Raw genomic sequence first — 16,828 nt, forward strand, 5'->3', positions numbered from 1 at the left:
TTTGAGATATTTTGAATTACTAAATTATTTTATATTTTTCTAAATAGGAAAAGAAAGGAGGAGAAATTAAAATACGTATAAAAAACTGAAAAACTTACAGAAAAAAGCGTAGCGGCGAAAAAGAGAGAACAAGATATGAAAGTTAAATTGTATTTAATATTTAGTTAGTGGGCTGGGCTATATTAAGTTAATACATATTTTTAGTTAAATTAATATTAGTCATACTCATACTACTACACGTGTAATTGGAGAAAAGTTAAATTAATATTAGTCATACTACTACACGTACATAATTTTTAATATTAAGGATGTTTATTTTATTTTAAAAATTGACAGAATCATTTGTAGTATAAGTACTAATTTTATGCTAATGCCTAATAAATGTTACTTATATTATTTAATCTAATTTAAGTTATTGATAAAGTATAATTAGGTTAGTGTGTAATTAAGATAAATTATATAGATATGACTGAAAAATATAAAAAATAAGTAATTGGGGAATATTTTTTTAGGTTGGCGTTTAGTGTAAATGATTGAAGTAAAATCAATATTTAGTGTAATATTTATACTAAAATAGGTTTGAGTTTAGTGTAATGATTGTTGATGCTTTTATTCCTATATTAATATTCACCAATATATATTGAAAAAAATGAAAATGAAGTGAAAAAATAACTGAATATATTCATATAAGTTTTAAAAATAAAGCGTGATATATTTTTAAAAAAAATAAACAAGAGAGAAAAGAATGACATCATTTTTGTTTGATATTAAAAAAATGATGGAAGTACTTGTACAGGATCAGAATATATGAGGAGGTGCGTACAAGAACAAATAAAAAGAAAAATTACTATAGATTTATTACACTTGCAAGCGGAGGAGGGTCTCAACACATGAGAAAAGAAAGTGTATTCAATCGTGTCCTCCACAATAAGGGTAAGACGCCTTAAATAAGAGCAGCAGGCGGACTCCAAGCAATTCTTCGAATTAGTTTATAGATTTCAAACCATTCTTCAATTTGGTTGAGAGGTGACTCATCCCATTCTTCTTACCTTTCTGAAAAGGTGAATAGTTATGTTGCGACAAAGACTGACAAGATTCTTCCCCATATTTCATTGTTGTCATAATGAGTGTGAGGACCTGTCTTCTTTTTTTCGCACTTTCAATTAAAAGCAAACAAAAACGAATATTGTGATTTTCTTCTTATGTTTCTTTCAAGTCGAGCTTCTTCCTAGAAAATAAACTCTTCTTCGAGTTCGATCACATATTCTACTAGTTTATATACACTTTATAACCTTGGCCCTATGTTTGATTAAATATTTATTCTCAAAGTTGATCATGCTTATATAAAACTTGGCCCATTTGTATATTTTTTGTATTTTGGGCCTATGCTCCTACACTGATAGTACTATCTTTTACACGAATATATTTCCAATTTTTATTTGAATTTAGAATAAAGGAAAAAACAAAAATTTTCTAGATTAGACAACCTGGAAAATTAATTTTCGGAAAACAGCTCAATTTTAGGCTTATTGACAAAACATATTGAGCGTGGATGGAATATGAATAATCTTGTATTGGATGGGAAATAATTTCTGCCTTTTTTTCTTCTCCAAAATTTCCACTGGTTTCTTTTTTCCTTATTTTAGCTAAGGTTTAAACTCATTGCGTAGTTTCTCTTTGGTGCACTTAGATGAATTATCTATCGAGTCAATTATTGACATACGAAACAATTAAATTCACATATCGATTTAAAGAAATAACTGAGTTCACCGTATTTTATTGTAACTACTAACTAGTCCACTTATCACCAATTAGTTTTGAACTAAAACCTTATATTTTTTCATCATTAATACATCTTTTAATTAGTTAAAATCCAGTCTAATAAATTCATGCATGCCTATATCCAGCCTAAAATTATCTTATTGAATAATGAAAGACAAACAACATCTTGCTTTAAGAAGAACCCGTTCTTGAAGTAATTACAAGTGGCAATTTTCATCCAAAACTTAATATTTTAAGTTAATTAGGCCATCTTTACTTGGGTCTTGGAGCACCATCACTCATAACTACCTCCTAATCCACACTCCACTTAATTAAAATGTCAACAAGAAGATAACTACAAATAGGTCTTAGGAAATTAAAAAAAAGAAAAGAAAAAAAAGAAGAAGAAGGTCTTCAGCAAACAAATCAAGAATTACTCAATTCATGAAGTATAATGATATGGCCTCTCAAATCAAGGCAAAGAAAGTGTCTCTTGACTTAAGAAAAAGATTAAAAAGATGGGCATGATTACAATTTACACTAATCAAGCTAGGCAATAGAGTATCAAATTTGTCAATTGACTACAAATTTAATAAAACTTTACCACCACAATTAGAGAATAAATAATATCTGTTGTTGTGATAGGGACATCACACCAAGACTAAAAAAGATTTATTAGAGAAAAAGGATAGTAGTATGATTTTATTACAACATTCTTGGCTGCAACATTAGTGGAAAAAAGTAGATTTAATGGAACAGTGGTGACGTCCAAATTTAATTTTAATCTCATGGGGAAACCCACAGTCTTAAACTAAACCCCCTTCTATTTTTCCTTCCAAACTTTGAAACAAAAGTGGAGAAGAAAAAGGGTCTCTCCTCTCCTTATAGTGATGGCATGGTTTCATTCTCTTCTTTCCCCGTTGAAGAAATTCTGGGGTAGATTCCGGGAAACCCGAAGAACGCGTAAGTTTACTTAAAAAATATTATTTTCTTCCTCTTATATACATTGTGTTGTTATGTTCGGATTTATAATGTTTTTTTTTGTTTCTTGGTTGATGGGTATATTCTAAACTGCTTCTGTACTTGTAACAAATTAAATATAGAAAAGTGTGTTTGTTGTTTTAGGGCGTGGGATATATGTATTGTACGAGGATGTGAAGTCGTGTTCGTGCGAAGACGTGCACGCGCTGTGGACGCTGCTGGTTGATTCGGATGCAAACTTTACTTAGATATTCAAATGCTTAATAGTATTACTTGTTAATTTTTTCTACATTGTAGTTAGTTTGTTTGATTTTAGTGATGTTACTGGTGTACAGAAATAAGTTGCTATAACACCAATTTCATATTTTTATTTAACATATGCATATTTTTGTTGGTTAGTTGGCTGGATTTTATTAAACTGATATTGACAGAGATACAATACGTGGTGAATTTTTAGAATCAATTATTGAAGATTTGGTTATAGTTGTCATTTGTCAAATTTCACATGCATATGCGCACATTATATAGCTTCCATTTAAAATATTATGGTAGTTAAATCAAATTGATTACATGTAAAAAACTTTAATTAATTGCTACACCTTAAATAAAAAAAGACTATTTGTATCATGGATTGAAGATGTTGTGCCTAAGTAATTTTTCGAAACATACACAATAAGAAAATGGTTCGTATCAACTTTATTTCAAAAAAATGATTTTCGGTTCGAAACTAATAGGAATATTTAGGTTAGTCAAATTATTTTTTTCACTTAACACGCAAAATCAATTAAACCAATACTACGTAAAATCTTGTAGTACTCCATAATTGATTGAGGTTAAATAATATCCATGAATAATATTTAAACTAAAATGACTATAAAAATGAAATTATACAACTGTATTTACTATTCCTTTTACCATTAGGTTACCATTTACCAATGCAAAAATAGTATGAACAACAAAGTTAAAATTGGGCTAAATCTAAAGCCCATAATGAGATATTAAAAAAAATACTCCATCAAGATTTGGGCCCAATTGAGGCCAGAAGCAATAGATATGAACTACAAAACCCTAGGGTTAAAGCTCTCGCCTTCATTCAACGCAGAAACGCCTCGCTAGCAGGGAACGACGCATCTCAGCTTCAACCATACCGTAATCTCTCGAATTCTCTGTCGCTCACATTTTTCCGTTTAGTATTGCGTTGTTAAATACGTAGATAGTCTTCTCCATTCAGTTTGAAATCAAATCGAGGTGAATTAGGTTAATATTTCCTCTTTGTTACAGCAAAATGGCGGACAAGGCAGTTACTATCAGGACCAGGAAGTTCATGACCAACCGTCTCCTCTCCAGGAAGCAATTTGTCTGTATTGCCAATTTTAGCTCCGTTTTTGCCTTTTTTTTTGGTAATTGACTCGTCGCAGTTTCGCTCACTGTGTTTTGAATTTCTGTTTTCTGTTTCTGATTGTAGATCATTGATGTCTTGCATCCAGGAAGGGCCAATGTTTCTAAGGTGTGTTCTGCTTTAATTTATTCTTTTCTGTTTTTTACTTTTCAATTGATCATATGACCTTTTTGGCATAATTGATTCACCTGTAGCAAAGTTATAATTTACAATTCTCTGTTCTTACCAATGTTTTAATCAATAGTGCAATGTTCTTCCCATCCACTGAAATTAGGATTAAACTATTGGGGCTGTGAAGTAAAATATTTATACGCACTAATATTGTGATATTGCCCATAAAGTTACTTTGGTAGTGTTTGATCAAATCTATGAGCTTGGGTAACCTAATAAGTATGTATGCCATTTATTTCTGTTTGCTGTGTTTTTCCTTTTTGCTGACAAATAATTGATAGTATGAATATGATACCATTTACCTTTTCATCCCCTTTTCCCCAAATATTTTTTGTTCACTTAGTTCTCTATTTCATTATTGCCTTAGGCTGAGTTGAAGGAGAAGTTGGCAAGGATGTACGAGGTTAAGGACACAAATGCCATCTTTGTATTCAAGTTCAGGACCCACTTTGGTGGTGGAAAATCTACTGGTTTTGGCTTGATATATGATTCTGTTGAGAATGCTAAGAAATTCGAGCCTAAGTACAGGCTAATCAGGGTAACAGCCTCGCTTTATTCACTTTATTTGTATGTCTAGTTCAAACTGTTGTTACATTTTGTCAAGCATTTTATTCATGTATGATATGTTCTTAATACTCCGTATCGACTGATTAGACAATGACACATTGGCCAGATGTTCAGTTAATACTCAATCTGTTGCTGCTCCCATCATTGCTCACCATTATGAACAGATTATCTGAATAACCTCTATGGTTGTGAAGTTCACACTACTTGCTGTTTTCATTATTCGGATACATGTTTACATGTGGACATTTTTGTTTGCAGAATGGTCTTGACACCAAGATTGAGAAATCAAGGAAGCAGATGAAGGAAAGGAAGAATAGGGCAAAGAAAATCCGTGGTGTTAAGAAGGTGGGGTATTTTATCCCTTCAACTAAATTGCTGTACCTTTTCGTGTGCTAATTGTGCTGTATTTTTTTTGCAGACCAAAGCCGGAGATGCTGCTAAGGCTGGCAAGAAGAAATAAGTGTATTTCACTTTTTTTCTTCTGGAGTTGTGACAGTATATTTTTGTTTTGTCGTAGAGTTAATTTAGCTACTCGTTTAATGTGTTAAACCGGCACAATATTTTTGGATTGCTACTTAAAGTCTCCAACTCTTGCTTTATCAATATCATCAGAGTATTTTCTTTACACATAATCGTATGTTGCAAACAGTTATTAATGATATTTGTCTATCAAAATTATGAAAGATTGCTAAAGTTCAATGTTTTTTGGTATACTCTGTCGACATATTTCATGGATTTTAAATTTGCATAAAGAGTTTGTTTTTTTTTTATTTTCTCTTATTTGTTGGAGGCTCTCATAATAACCAATCTAGGGCTGGGGAATTATACCGAAATACTGGACTTATCGTACCGAAAAAATATCAAAAATACCGTTTTTTCGGTATACCCGATAGAGATCGGTATGATAACGGTATTAAATTTCCCATTCCGTTGTATACCGCGGTATACTGAAGATTCGGTATGCCGGTATATACCGGTATACCGAAGATTCGGTATATACCGATGCTTCGGTATACCGTGGTATACCGGTACACGGATTGATATATATAATATATAAATATATATTTATAGGGATGTATTCACATCCTTACACTAAATATTACTTAAACATAAAACTAATAACATCCACACGATTTTGTTCATCCAATGGTTAACAATAAAGCCAGATGGAATTAAAATATTAATTTAAAAATTACAAAAGGGTATGAAAGGAAGTCAAAAAAATAGGCAGTTATGCGTTTCCCAAAAATCACGCTTCAATATTAATTCTGCAAATTTCCTTTCCACAATTAAGAAATAATAATTCACTGTGAATATTTGGTTGCGTCGTTCTGAGAAGGATTTCATTGTTGTCGTCTCCCAAACAATTCGAACAACTCTCGAACTCTGCAGAAATATCAACCAATTGATTAACTATTTTCTGTCATATCATCCTGTGTTATTCAACGATGGAAGAAGGTATGTATTTATTCATAGTATATGATTCTTGTTGTATTCAAAGTATTCGAACAGTATTGAACAATTCAAGATATGTTGGGAGTAGAAATTTTTTTTTGTATTCAATCAATTCGAACAATTCAAACTTCTTCAAAGTTGAACTATTTTTATGTATTTAATCAACTAAACTATGTGAGTAGACCATAATTCTCTGTTTTTGTTCTGTACCTTTCATTGTTGTTTGATATTTCATGTTAATTTACAAATTTGCAGCGAGAAGTGTGAAATTAATGATGGAATATAATATTATGAAGTACATGGGTACTGTAAATAATGTACGCTTAATGTCTAGTAGAGGTGCTTAAACGGTTCTCCGGTTCTCGGTTAACCGGAATCGGAACCGGAACCGACCGGTTAATTGAGGAACCGGAACCGGAAAATCCGGTTCCGGTTCCGGTACCGGTTCCAACTTTTTAAATAACACCGGTTCCGGTTCGGAACCGGAACCGACCGGTTCCTAACCGGGAACCGGATTATAATTCAATTTTATTTTTTTTAATTTAATATGCTAAAAAATCTAATTTATTGAATTAATTTTGAATTAAAGTAAAATAGTTTGAAACATTGAGTAATTTTTAGATTTAAATGTTTAATCTGTGATACTTTGAATCTATAATTATTTTCCTAATCCATTTTTTATGAACTAACTACAATGAGTAGAACATCATAAGTTTGTTTTTAGTTTTCAAAAGAACTTATACAAATACAATATCATTTCATATGATATATTTATTACAAATTTATGTAACAATTCATTTAACATACAATTTTAACATATTTGTGAATAATTTATTAAGTGTTCCAGTATAAACCAAATAGTCACAACAATATCAATTAGTATTGGAAATTCCAATGAATACTATATTTAGCCAAAAAAGGGAAAATGAAATTCAATTTTAAAACTCATTTTTTTTAAAAAAATTGCTAAAGTTTAGAACTCCTATTTTTGTATTAGTAAAAAATTGCTAACATAAAATAGTCCGACCCGACCTACTACACTTGGCATCACTCTTATCCATATATGAATATTATTGTATTGTTGGTTTGTATTTTGTGTATTTATTTTAATTTTTAGGTATTATTTGTTATAATTCTAGATGTTGGATTATTATTTTTTTAGTATTGAACTATTTAAAATTATAAATAAATTCGGATTAAAATTACACATCGGTTCCGGTTCGGAACCGGAATCGACCGGTTCTTAACCGGCCGGTTCCAAATCGGAACCGATCGGTTCCGGTTCCGGTTCCGGTTTTTGAATTTATGAAAATTTAAAACCGGTTAACCGGTCAACCGGTCCGGTTAGAACCGGAACCGGCCGAATATTAATTCTGCAAATTTCCTTTCCACAATTAATAAATAATAATTCACTGTGAATATTTGGTTGCGTCGTTCTGAGAAGGATTTCATCGTTGTCGTCTCCCAAACAATTCGAACAACTCTCGAACTCTGCAGAAATATCAACCAATTGATTAACTATTTTCTGTCATATCATCCTGTGTTATTCAACGATGGAAGAAGATATGTATTTATTCATAGTATATGATTCTTGTTGTATTCAAAGTATTCGAACAGTATTGAACAATTCAAGATATGTTGGGCGTAGAAATTTTTTTTTTATTCAATCAATTCGAACAATTCAAACTTCTTCAAAGTTGAACTATTTTTATGTATTTAATCAACTAAACTATGTGAGTAGACCATAATTCTCTGTTTTTGTTCTGTACCTTTCATTGTTGTTTGATATTTCATGTTAATTTACAAATTTGCAGCGAGAAGTGTGAAATTAATGATGGAATATAATATTATGAAGTACATGGGTACTGTAAATAATGTACGCTTAATGTCTAGTAATGTACGTGTTTCAGGGAATAATGTTTAGGCTAAGTAGAACTAAATAATGTACGTCAAGTGACCTTTAATGTATATGCGTAGTACTAAATGATGTACATATGTAAGTATTTAATGTTTGGCGAGAGTTGAATCCATATCCTCTGGGTTTAGCAATCCATGTGGCTAGGTTGTACTACCGACTCACAAACAAAACCATCATCAATGTCAGAGAGTTAGAATCATTCTCATTGGGCTTAGTAATCCATGGGGCGAGAGCATATTTCCAACTCATGCATAAAATTTCGCTTTCTAATGTGTGTTGGATTTTATACAGAAAATAATGTACGAATATAGTCTTATAATATACATGCATAACAGGGAATAATGTACAAAAGTAATTGTATAATGTATACTGTTTTGGATTATGTTGGTGACAATTATATTTGTTTTTTGTGTACAGATGCTACTCTCATGATCTCTCAGAGGGAAGATGCTATAAAGGAGGCGAGGAGACCACTACGAAAGTGTAGGACATGTTGTGCTATGTGCCATCATGATTTGAGATCCATGTCCAAAAAAACATACGGAGATGGGCAAGGAGAAGCGCAAGGGGAAAAAAAATCTTGATATATTTTGTTTATTTTTCCAAACATATTGTTTCTAACAGACTGCTTTGACATCTACATTATTTACTACTGAATGATTACATTATTAATGAGTTTTCGTAAAATATTCACTAGTGAATGACTACATTATTTATGTATTTTATGTACATTATTCTACATTATTTATGAGGTTTCGCACATTATTTACAAGTGAATCACTACATTAGCTATGACGTGTATGTACCTATTCCAATTATTCTATTACAATGGTACATTACTATGTAATGATGCGTTACATTATTGTCCCCTGTATATACATTACCAACATACTTAATAAATAATGTATGCGTTTTTATACAATTAATGTACTATTTATACAATAAATAAGGTACAATTGTATACTACACACAATGCTATCATTAATTAATGTAAAAAAGTCAAATTGTACATTAAAACATGTAAATTATTAACAATGAAAATATGAATATTATAAACAATGTAAACGCTTTGACATGGCAACACGCCCAACCTCTCTATCTGCAGTCATTTCCTCCAGAAATTGGTGTATAAATGAAAGGAGAATGTCTTCATCAAAGTCATCATCGAAGCCAGGCATTGTCCACTTTGATTCTAATAAGATAAGCCTACATTTATTAGTCTAGATGTAAATTGAATGACTAATAACACAACATATAAATGTAGAATAAAAATCGCACAGATCAAAATAATAGATGTAATATGATACTGCAAATTAGAAGCCTTGATGTACACATAAAACTGAATAATGTATCAATGCATAACTAATTAATGTACACATTAAATCCTTACACAGGTACATCACTTACTATTAAACATGTACATTAAATGTCAACTCAAAAAATGTATTAATGTAACATACCATACTAAAACACATAATAATGCAGCATAGTAGTAGATAATAATTTAAAAAATCCGCCTAAATAATGTATCACAACCTAATGTAAACAGATAATGTACCCTCATAAAGAACTTTAAAAAGTGAATTAATCTCACAGATCATACTAAAATACAAAATAATGTAGCACATTAGTCGAAAATAATGTAAACATTTGCCTACATAATGTATCACAGCCTGACGAAAGCAGATAATGTACCATTATGAAGCGTATAATGTACCCTTCGCAATTTCACATAAATACACAATTATGCACTGCACTGCTTAACTTACACTATCAAGAAACAATTTTGACAGAAAAGCTATTTAAGCGCAAAACTTAGTAGTTACCCATGTAGATTTATCAAGCAAATACTTGAATTAATGAAGAACTAAAACCTAAACACATAAACCTAAATTACACTATATACACAAAATCGCACCTTACATTCTGTGAAAAAAATTAATTCAACAAAAATCCAAAAATCGATATCAATCACTAAACTAGTAACTATAAAATAAACTAATACTAGTAGAACAACTAAAAACACGTAGCAAAAACTTCAATTAATGAAAAAAGTAATGAATCGCGACCAAAAATGTTACCCACTCATCGCTTTTTTATCGTAATTGTTACCTGATTTAGGGCATATGATAAAAACGACTACTTCTGTTTGCGACTACACAACAAAAGTGACCATCGAATGATGACAAAAAGACAAAAGTTTGCTTTAGTTCGATTTGTAGTCATGTTTGCTGCTTCAGTCAGTGTTTGTTTTGCTCTCTGGATAAAAAAACGCCGCGGTTAGGATTTGGGAAGAGAGGGAAGTGAGAGAGACGTGATTGATGAAAGAGAGTGGAATGAGGAAGAGAGATTGATATGTGAATTGTCGCTCAATCTATCTCGCTTAATTATCGGACTTGCAGTTTTGAAACTGCCACACATTATTGTGTGATACCGAATTTGCCCCAGTAATGTATCCGAAAATAGGATTAATGTACCAAACTGATTTTAAATCTCCACCATCCGAAACTATCATCCAATGGATGATATTAGTGCTGTGTTTAAGACTAAGAGGGTGTAAGGACCCTAATGCACCCCTATATGTTATATTTAAACTAAATTTTAAAAAATAAGAATTTTTATTATACAAAAATAAAAGAATCAAAATTGGGAACCCTATTTTTTTAAGTAGTCTAAAACTAGATTTTTTTTTAATATTTTGGATATAATAGATTTTTTCACGGTATAATGGTATAACGGTATGCCGTACCGCAAAACACGGTATAACGGTATATCGGAATGCCATATCGTAGTTCGGTATACCGAAATGCGGTACGGTATATCGATAACACGGTATGGTAACGGTATGGAAAACTACCATACCGAATTTCCGGTATACCGAAACTTACGGCACGGTATCGGTATGGTTTTTGTCAGACCGTAACTTTCGGTACGGTATACGGTATGACACTCCCGGTACGGTATACCGTACCGAACCACCCCTAAACCAATCTTGCCCAATGGATCATAATGAGAACTCTCATAATTCCTTGTTTGAATTTCAGTGTTATCAAAATACTAGTTTTATTAAGTTATTCTCGATATAGTACTCCCTCCGTCCCAGATTAATAGTCACTTTTTGTCATAAAAGTCCGTCCCAGTTTAAAAGTCACATTTAGAATTTTCTATATTTGGTCATACAATTTTATCTCATTCTTCATCAAAATTACATAAAAATGTCATTATCTACATTAAAATAAATCAAAACATAAATCAAAAGTCAAAAGGGACCCACCTTCAACCAACTCCACCATCTCACTTTATTTATTACACACTCCACCATCTCACTTCATTTATTGCACACTTCAACTCTTTCTTAAAACCCGAGCTATAACAATAAGTGACTCCAAATATGGGACGGAGGGAGTACTATATTTATACAAACTCATTTTTAAATTTTAAAAATACAGTAAATTTTAATTTTCTAAAAATCACCATAATTTGAAATTTCATCGACCAATATCGATTTTAGTTCGGTGGGAAAAATCTCGACAATACCTTTCCAGTGGTACATTATGTGTAATTCTATTTTTTTTATTAAAAAGATAAATAAAAACTTAATGTGATATACTAATATTCAAGAAACTTAAGATTACTTTTGATGGTTAAAACTAATATTATGAGCATCATTAGAAAACTAATAACCTTAATTTTCATACATTTGGATTTAGATGAACCAAAGTATTAGCCAACAAAAATTAGATGATAAAACAATAGTGTTACGTTTGTGAGCAATCAAACTTATTTTTATGACAACAAAAGACAAATTTTCAGAATTTCCGATTATAGCTAATTTACTTTAATTTAATTTTAAATGTAATTTAAAATTTACTTTAAAATTTTCTATTTATATTTTAATAGAAGAAAAGAAACTGCAGTTTAGTTTAACTATGGGGGCAAAAGTGCAATTATTTCCAGGTCCTTCGCCTATAAAAGAAAAAACCAAATTAGGGCTTTTCCTTCTTCCAAACCCGCTCAGAGCAGATCGGCCGTCGAAGAACGAAGTTGCTCGATTCCTAATCCAAAAATGGTGTGTTCCTCGAGCTAATTCACTGCTATCGTTTTTCTGTGCAATTGTTTAATCCTTTTGATTTACGACTAATTGTTTGCGATTTTCGAGCTGCAGTCTCTCGTTGCAAACGAAGATTTCCAGCACATTCTGCGTGTGCAGAACACGAACGTTGATGGAAAGCAGAAGATTATGTTCGCCATGACCTCGATCAAGGGTATTGGTCGCCGTTTCGCCAACATCGTCTGCAAAAAGGCCGATATTGACATGAATAAGAGGTCTGCCTTTCTCTTTCTCCATACTTTGCTAACTCTCTGTGTTTCTGTGTTTGTGCTAAGATTAGGTCGAATTAAGGATTAATTACTGATTTTCACTCTCAATTTTTCTCCTATTGGAATATCATTCGCATTGCTGAATGAATTTAATGATTGATTTTATGTTGCGATTTATTGTGTTGTCTAATGTGGAGATAATTTAAATGCGTTGATGATGATGATGTTGTTATGACTGATACTAATTTGATACTACATTGCTGCACCACTAATAGGTTTTCATTTGAACTTTGTTCAATTTTAAAGCTGTATGTTGTCAGTTTTGCCATCTATTGCATTGAGAGCTCATAGGGTTTAGGCATTTTGGTTGTTGTTTTCTGCTAATTGATTATAGATAGTTGTGATTCCTCTATTCTAAAAACATTGCAATGGATTTTGAAAACTTATTCCCATTAAAAAAAAAACTTCTAGTACAATTTTAATCTAGGTGGACTATAGATAATTCTACCTGTTTAGGGACAGGGTTATTTTCAAATGCTTCAAAATTTTTGCTATTGATTTATCTATGTTCTAATCAAGTTTTCTTAAACTTTCTACATTCCTCTACTTTGTTGTCTGTGTACTTATTGCCATTGTTGGTATGCTTGGCATGTCTTCGTTTCGTCGACTTTGTGTTGTGCAATTTGCAAGCAATCTGAACTATCATCCTCTTTTGCAGGGCTGGTGAACTCTCTGCTGCTGAAATCGACAGCTTGATGGTTATTGTTGCGAACCCCCGCCAGTTCAAGATCCCTGACTGGTTTTTGAACAGGAAGAAGGATTACAAGGATGGCAAGTTTTCCCAGGTGACATCCAACGCCCTGGACATGAAGCTCAGAGATGATCTTGAGCGATTGAAGAAGATCAGGTGTGATTCTAGACTTGACATATCTTAGTATTTATCCAGCTCTTCACTTATATATCTAATTGGTTTCTGCGCGCACTGCTTTCAGAAACCATCGTGGTCTCCGTCACTACTGGGGCCTCCGCGTGCGTGGACAACACACCAAGACCACCGGTCGCCGGGGAAAGACAGTTGGTGTCTCAAAGAAGCGATAAGAGCGCTGTCATATCACCTATATCTTGTTGCTATGGATACCTTTGTTTTGTTTTAGGCTTTGCAAGAGATTTACATGAACCAACTTCTTTACCTTTGTTTTGGATTCCAAGTTTGTCTTCCAATATTGATTTTGATCATGGTTTTTAAAGACACTCGGCAAATTAAAGAAGGAACTTGTCGTTAGTAATTTATTTTGCATTTTGAGAAAGCTTTGGTTGGATTTAATCTAGCCAATTGTTTACCATTTCTAGTTGCAATGTCCCCCTTGCTAAAACTCCTCGAAGAATTTTATTAATGCTGTTTTTATTTCATTACTTCTCTACGTTTATGGATTATAATGTTGTTTTCACATAATATATGGCCTGATTTCTTGCAGTAAAATAATTTTTACTAATTTCATATTCTTTGCTAATGGCTGAGTTGTAATTTATATTGATTCCGCATATATTTTTATAGAAAGAATACATCAAATTAAAAAAAATTGGGTAAAAAAACTTTGATATCCACTTCTTTATTATGGTCCATTGCTGGGCCCAAACAAAATAAATGAATATAGGGTAGCCAGAAATTCTAACAGGCCCAAAACTGTGGCCCAATACTAGATGATATTGGAAAAATGATCATCCCATTTAGCCATAATTGTTTTGGTTTCTTATACTCAACCACACCGTCTCATTAAAACTCGTACTGTTTTACTATTTTTCCTTCCTGTTTATTTTGATTTTGGTCCGTCCACAAATAAGAATCCTAGTTCATAACTATTATAAATGTTAAAGAGACCCCACATTCTACTAACTCATTTAACTCATATATCATTTAAAACTAATATATACAAATGAGATTCATATTCCATTAACTTTTCTTAACATTTCTTAAAGATCGTGCTAAAAAGAAATGAGACTCCTATATCCTATATGTATCATTATTCATCTAAATCCCAATAAATACGCATGCGCACCAACATAGCATTACGTTTGTCCAGTAAAAAAGTCATCATGATATAATTGAGAATCTTTTATACTTCAATGATTTGTCGAGGAAGCCAAATGTAATAGAACAGAGCACATGAACTACTAGTCTAATTGTTAAATATATTACTACTAGTAATTTTGTAGAAAACAAATTATTCCTATTGAACAATAAATGTGGTGCGACTTGTAAGTAGATAACAAGACAATAACAATTTATAAAAAATCACATGCTCTTAACAGATATGAAAACACAGAATCTTCAATTCTGACAACGACTTATCCCAAGCATAATTTTTTATCCAAGAAAAAAATACAATTGATTCTTAATAATTTCAGAAAGCAGCAAAGCAAAAGAAGTGGTGTGTAGGAGTAAGAAATTGGAGGTTCTTGTTGGGGTTTGGTGCCCCTTGCACAGCAGAAGACATGTACAAAACAAATAAATCAGACACGGATCTATTTGACCGATTATGCGATTAATCAATTCACATGTTAAACAGATAATTGCATGCTAGAACGCAAATAATTCATGCCCATAGAAAATAAATCCTAAACATGATTTCTACGGTTTAGAGTTACCGATTTGATTCTCCAAAGAATCGTCGATTGCTCGCGCCTTCTCCACGTGATGATCTTCAATACTAGACCACGGATCTTCTCTCTGGTTCCCGAACTGTATCTCGATATCGGGGGTGGGCTGATCTTATCAAAATACTAGGACTCGAATAAAGAAGATGAGAAGAAATCCTTTTGGGAAAAGGAGTAGAAATCGAAATCTCCTTCAGCTGGGGGGGGAAAATTTCAAAAATTTCAAGTATGAAAATTGTGATGATTCTATCTCCTTTATTCTCCTATTTATATTAAGTTCCTTTTGGGCCCAGACAGGGATATATGGAAGGTTTTGGATATGGGCTCGCCCAATTAGCTTTTTACTAATTAAATTGAACCAACAATTTAATACAAGCTTATATTGGAATATTACGAGCAGCCACTACAGAAGTAATATTGAACTCTCCCCATCCATATCCGAAATTACAAGTGATCCGGGTTTCCGTTATTTATTATTTATTTCCCGTGCTTAAGATATAAATGTCCATTAATTAATTAATGTCTGCTATGGACTTAATTAATTAATATCTTATTAATTTCAAGAGTGGACTTAGCAAGAAATACTTATTTATTATTCATAGAGTAATAAAACTCCAACTGGCCAGTTTTCCGAATAATAAAACCTTGTTCGAGCTCCTCTTGAGGACATTATCAAACGAGACTCACCTCGTGCATGTTTCAACATAATAGCAATCCTAGCACCGCTAGATATTAATCACCACTACCCAATATATCGGGATTATTGGGTTGCGAAAAACCCGCACCATTTGATAAGTCAAAGTAGTGCATAATCGATACCGTATGCTCAATGCTAACATATGTAGATTAAGAAATAATATTTTATCAAGACCTAGTCTTTCAGTAGATAGCATAAAGACACGTCTTGCTGTTAGATCCGTTCAGTGCTATACCACACCAATGTCATCTTATTTTAGTAAGGCTTAGAAATATGCGGACTGACATTGCAACCTTTCACGATAGGTAGCCAAAGCCTATCTAGGTTGTGAAATTCTTCTTTTTCTTTTGCAAAGCATTGCATAGATTTGACCGTGTTACCTTAAAGTGGACGACGCCCACAACCGGTCTACTAAGCAAAATGACTTAGACTTTGTTTACTTCTTATGCATTTAAATGTTTGTAAAACATCTTATAAATGCACAAGCAAACACAATGTAATAATAATAGTGATTCTATTCGTGCGAGACTGCTCGAATAATACTGAATCGGGTTAAAAGTGGATTATAGAGTTTTACGTATACAAGCAAGATTCTATTCGAGCGAAACTTGCTCGAAACATGCTTTTCAGTATACCAAACCTAACAATCTTCCACTTATACACAAAACATGCTTTCGAGTATACCCACTGCCAAAAACTCTCCCACTTATACACAAAGCAGGTATTGATACTAGATATATCGAACTACCATTCATTTCACTAAGTGAAAGAAAAATCTGCTTGGTAGTTCTCTGATTATATCTTTGTCACCATAATGTCTTTGCTGCGTACTTGATCTTTAATTAATTTCATCCCCATATGTGCTTGCTTAGCTTAATAAACTCGTGTGTCCTTTGAGTTAGCC

General features: G+C 32.3%; 2 protein-coding genes across 2 annotated transcripts; both read left to right on the forward strand.

The window, feature by feature from the left end:
• The first annotated feature begins 3,772 nt into the window (after positions 1 to 3,772).
• On the forward strand, positions 3,773 to 5,506 carry LOC125221540 (40S ribosomal protein S24-1). The gene is made up of 6 exons (XM_048123658.1): positions 3,773 to 3,891; positions 4,024 to 4,099; positions 4,208 to 4,249; positions 4,680 to 4,850; positions 5,138 to 5,224; positions 5,298 to 5,506. Exons 2-6 carry the CDS (start codon positions 4,028 to 4,030, stop codon positions 5,337 to 5,339), a joined length of 414 nt encoding a protein of 137 aa, XP_047979615.1. The 5' UTR covers positions 3,773 to 3,891; positions 4,024 to 4,027; the 3' UTR covers positions 5,340 to 5,506.
• Positions 5,507 to 12,202: 6,696 nt separating this feature from the next.
• On the forward strand, positions 12,203 to 13,858 carry LOC125217896 (40S ribosomal protein S18). The gene is made up of 4 exons (XM_048119467.1): positions 12,203 to 12,321; positions 12,418 to 12,578; positions 13,291 to 13,479; positions 13,565 to 13,858. Exons 1-4 carry the CDS (start codon positions 12,319 to 12,321, stop codon positions 13,668 to 13,670), a joined length of 459 nt encoding a protein of 152 aa, XP_047975424.1. The 5' UTR covers positions 12,203 to 12,318; the 3' UTR covers positions 13,671 to 13,858.
• The last annotated feature ends 2,970 nt before the right edge of the window (positions 13,859 to 16,828 follow it).

The sequence above is a fragment of the Salvia hispanica genome, chromosome 4 (assembly GCF_023119035.1).
Source record: "Salvia hispanica cultivar TCC Black 2014 chromosome 4, UniMelb_Shisp_WGS_1.0, whole genome shotgun sequence".
Classification (NCBI taxonomy): Eukaryota; Viridiplantae; Streptophyta; class Magnoliopsida; order Lamiales; family Lamiaceae; genus Salvia; species Salvia hispanica.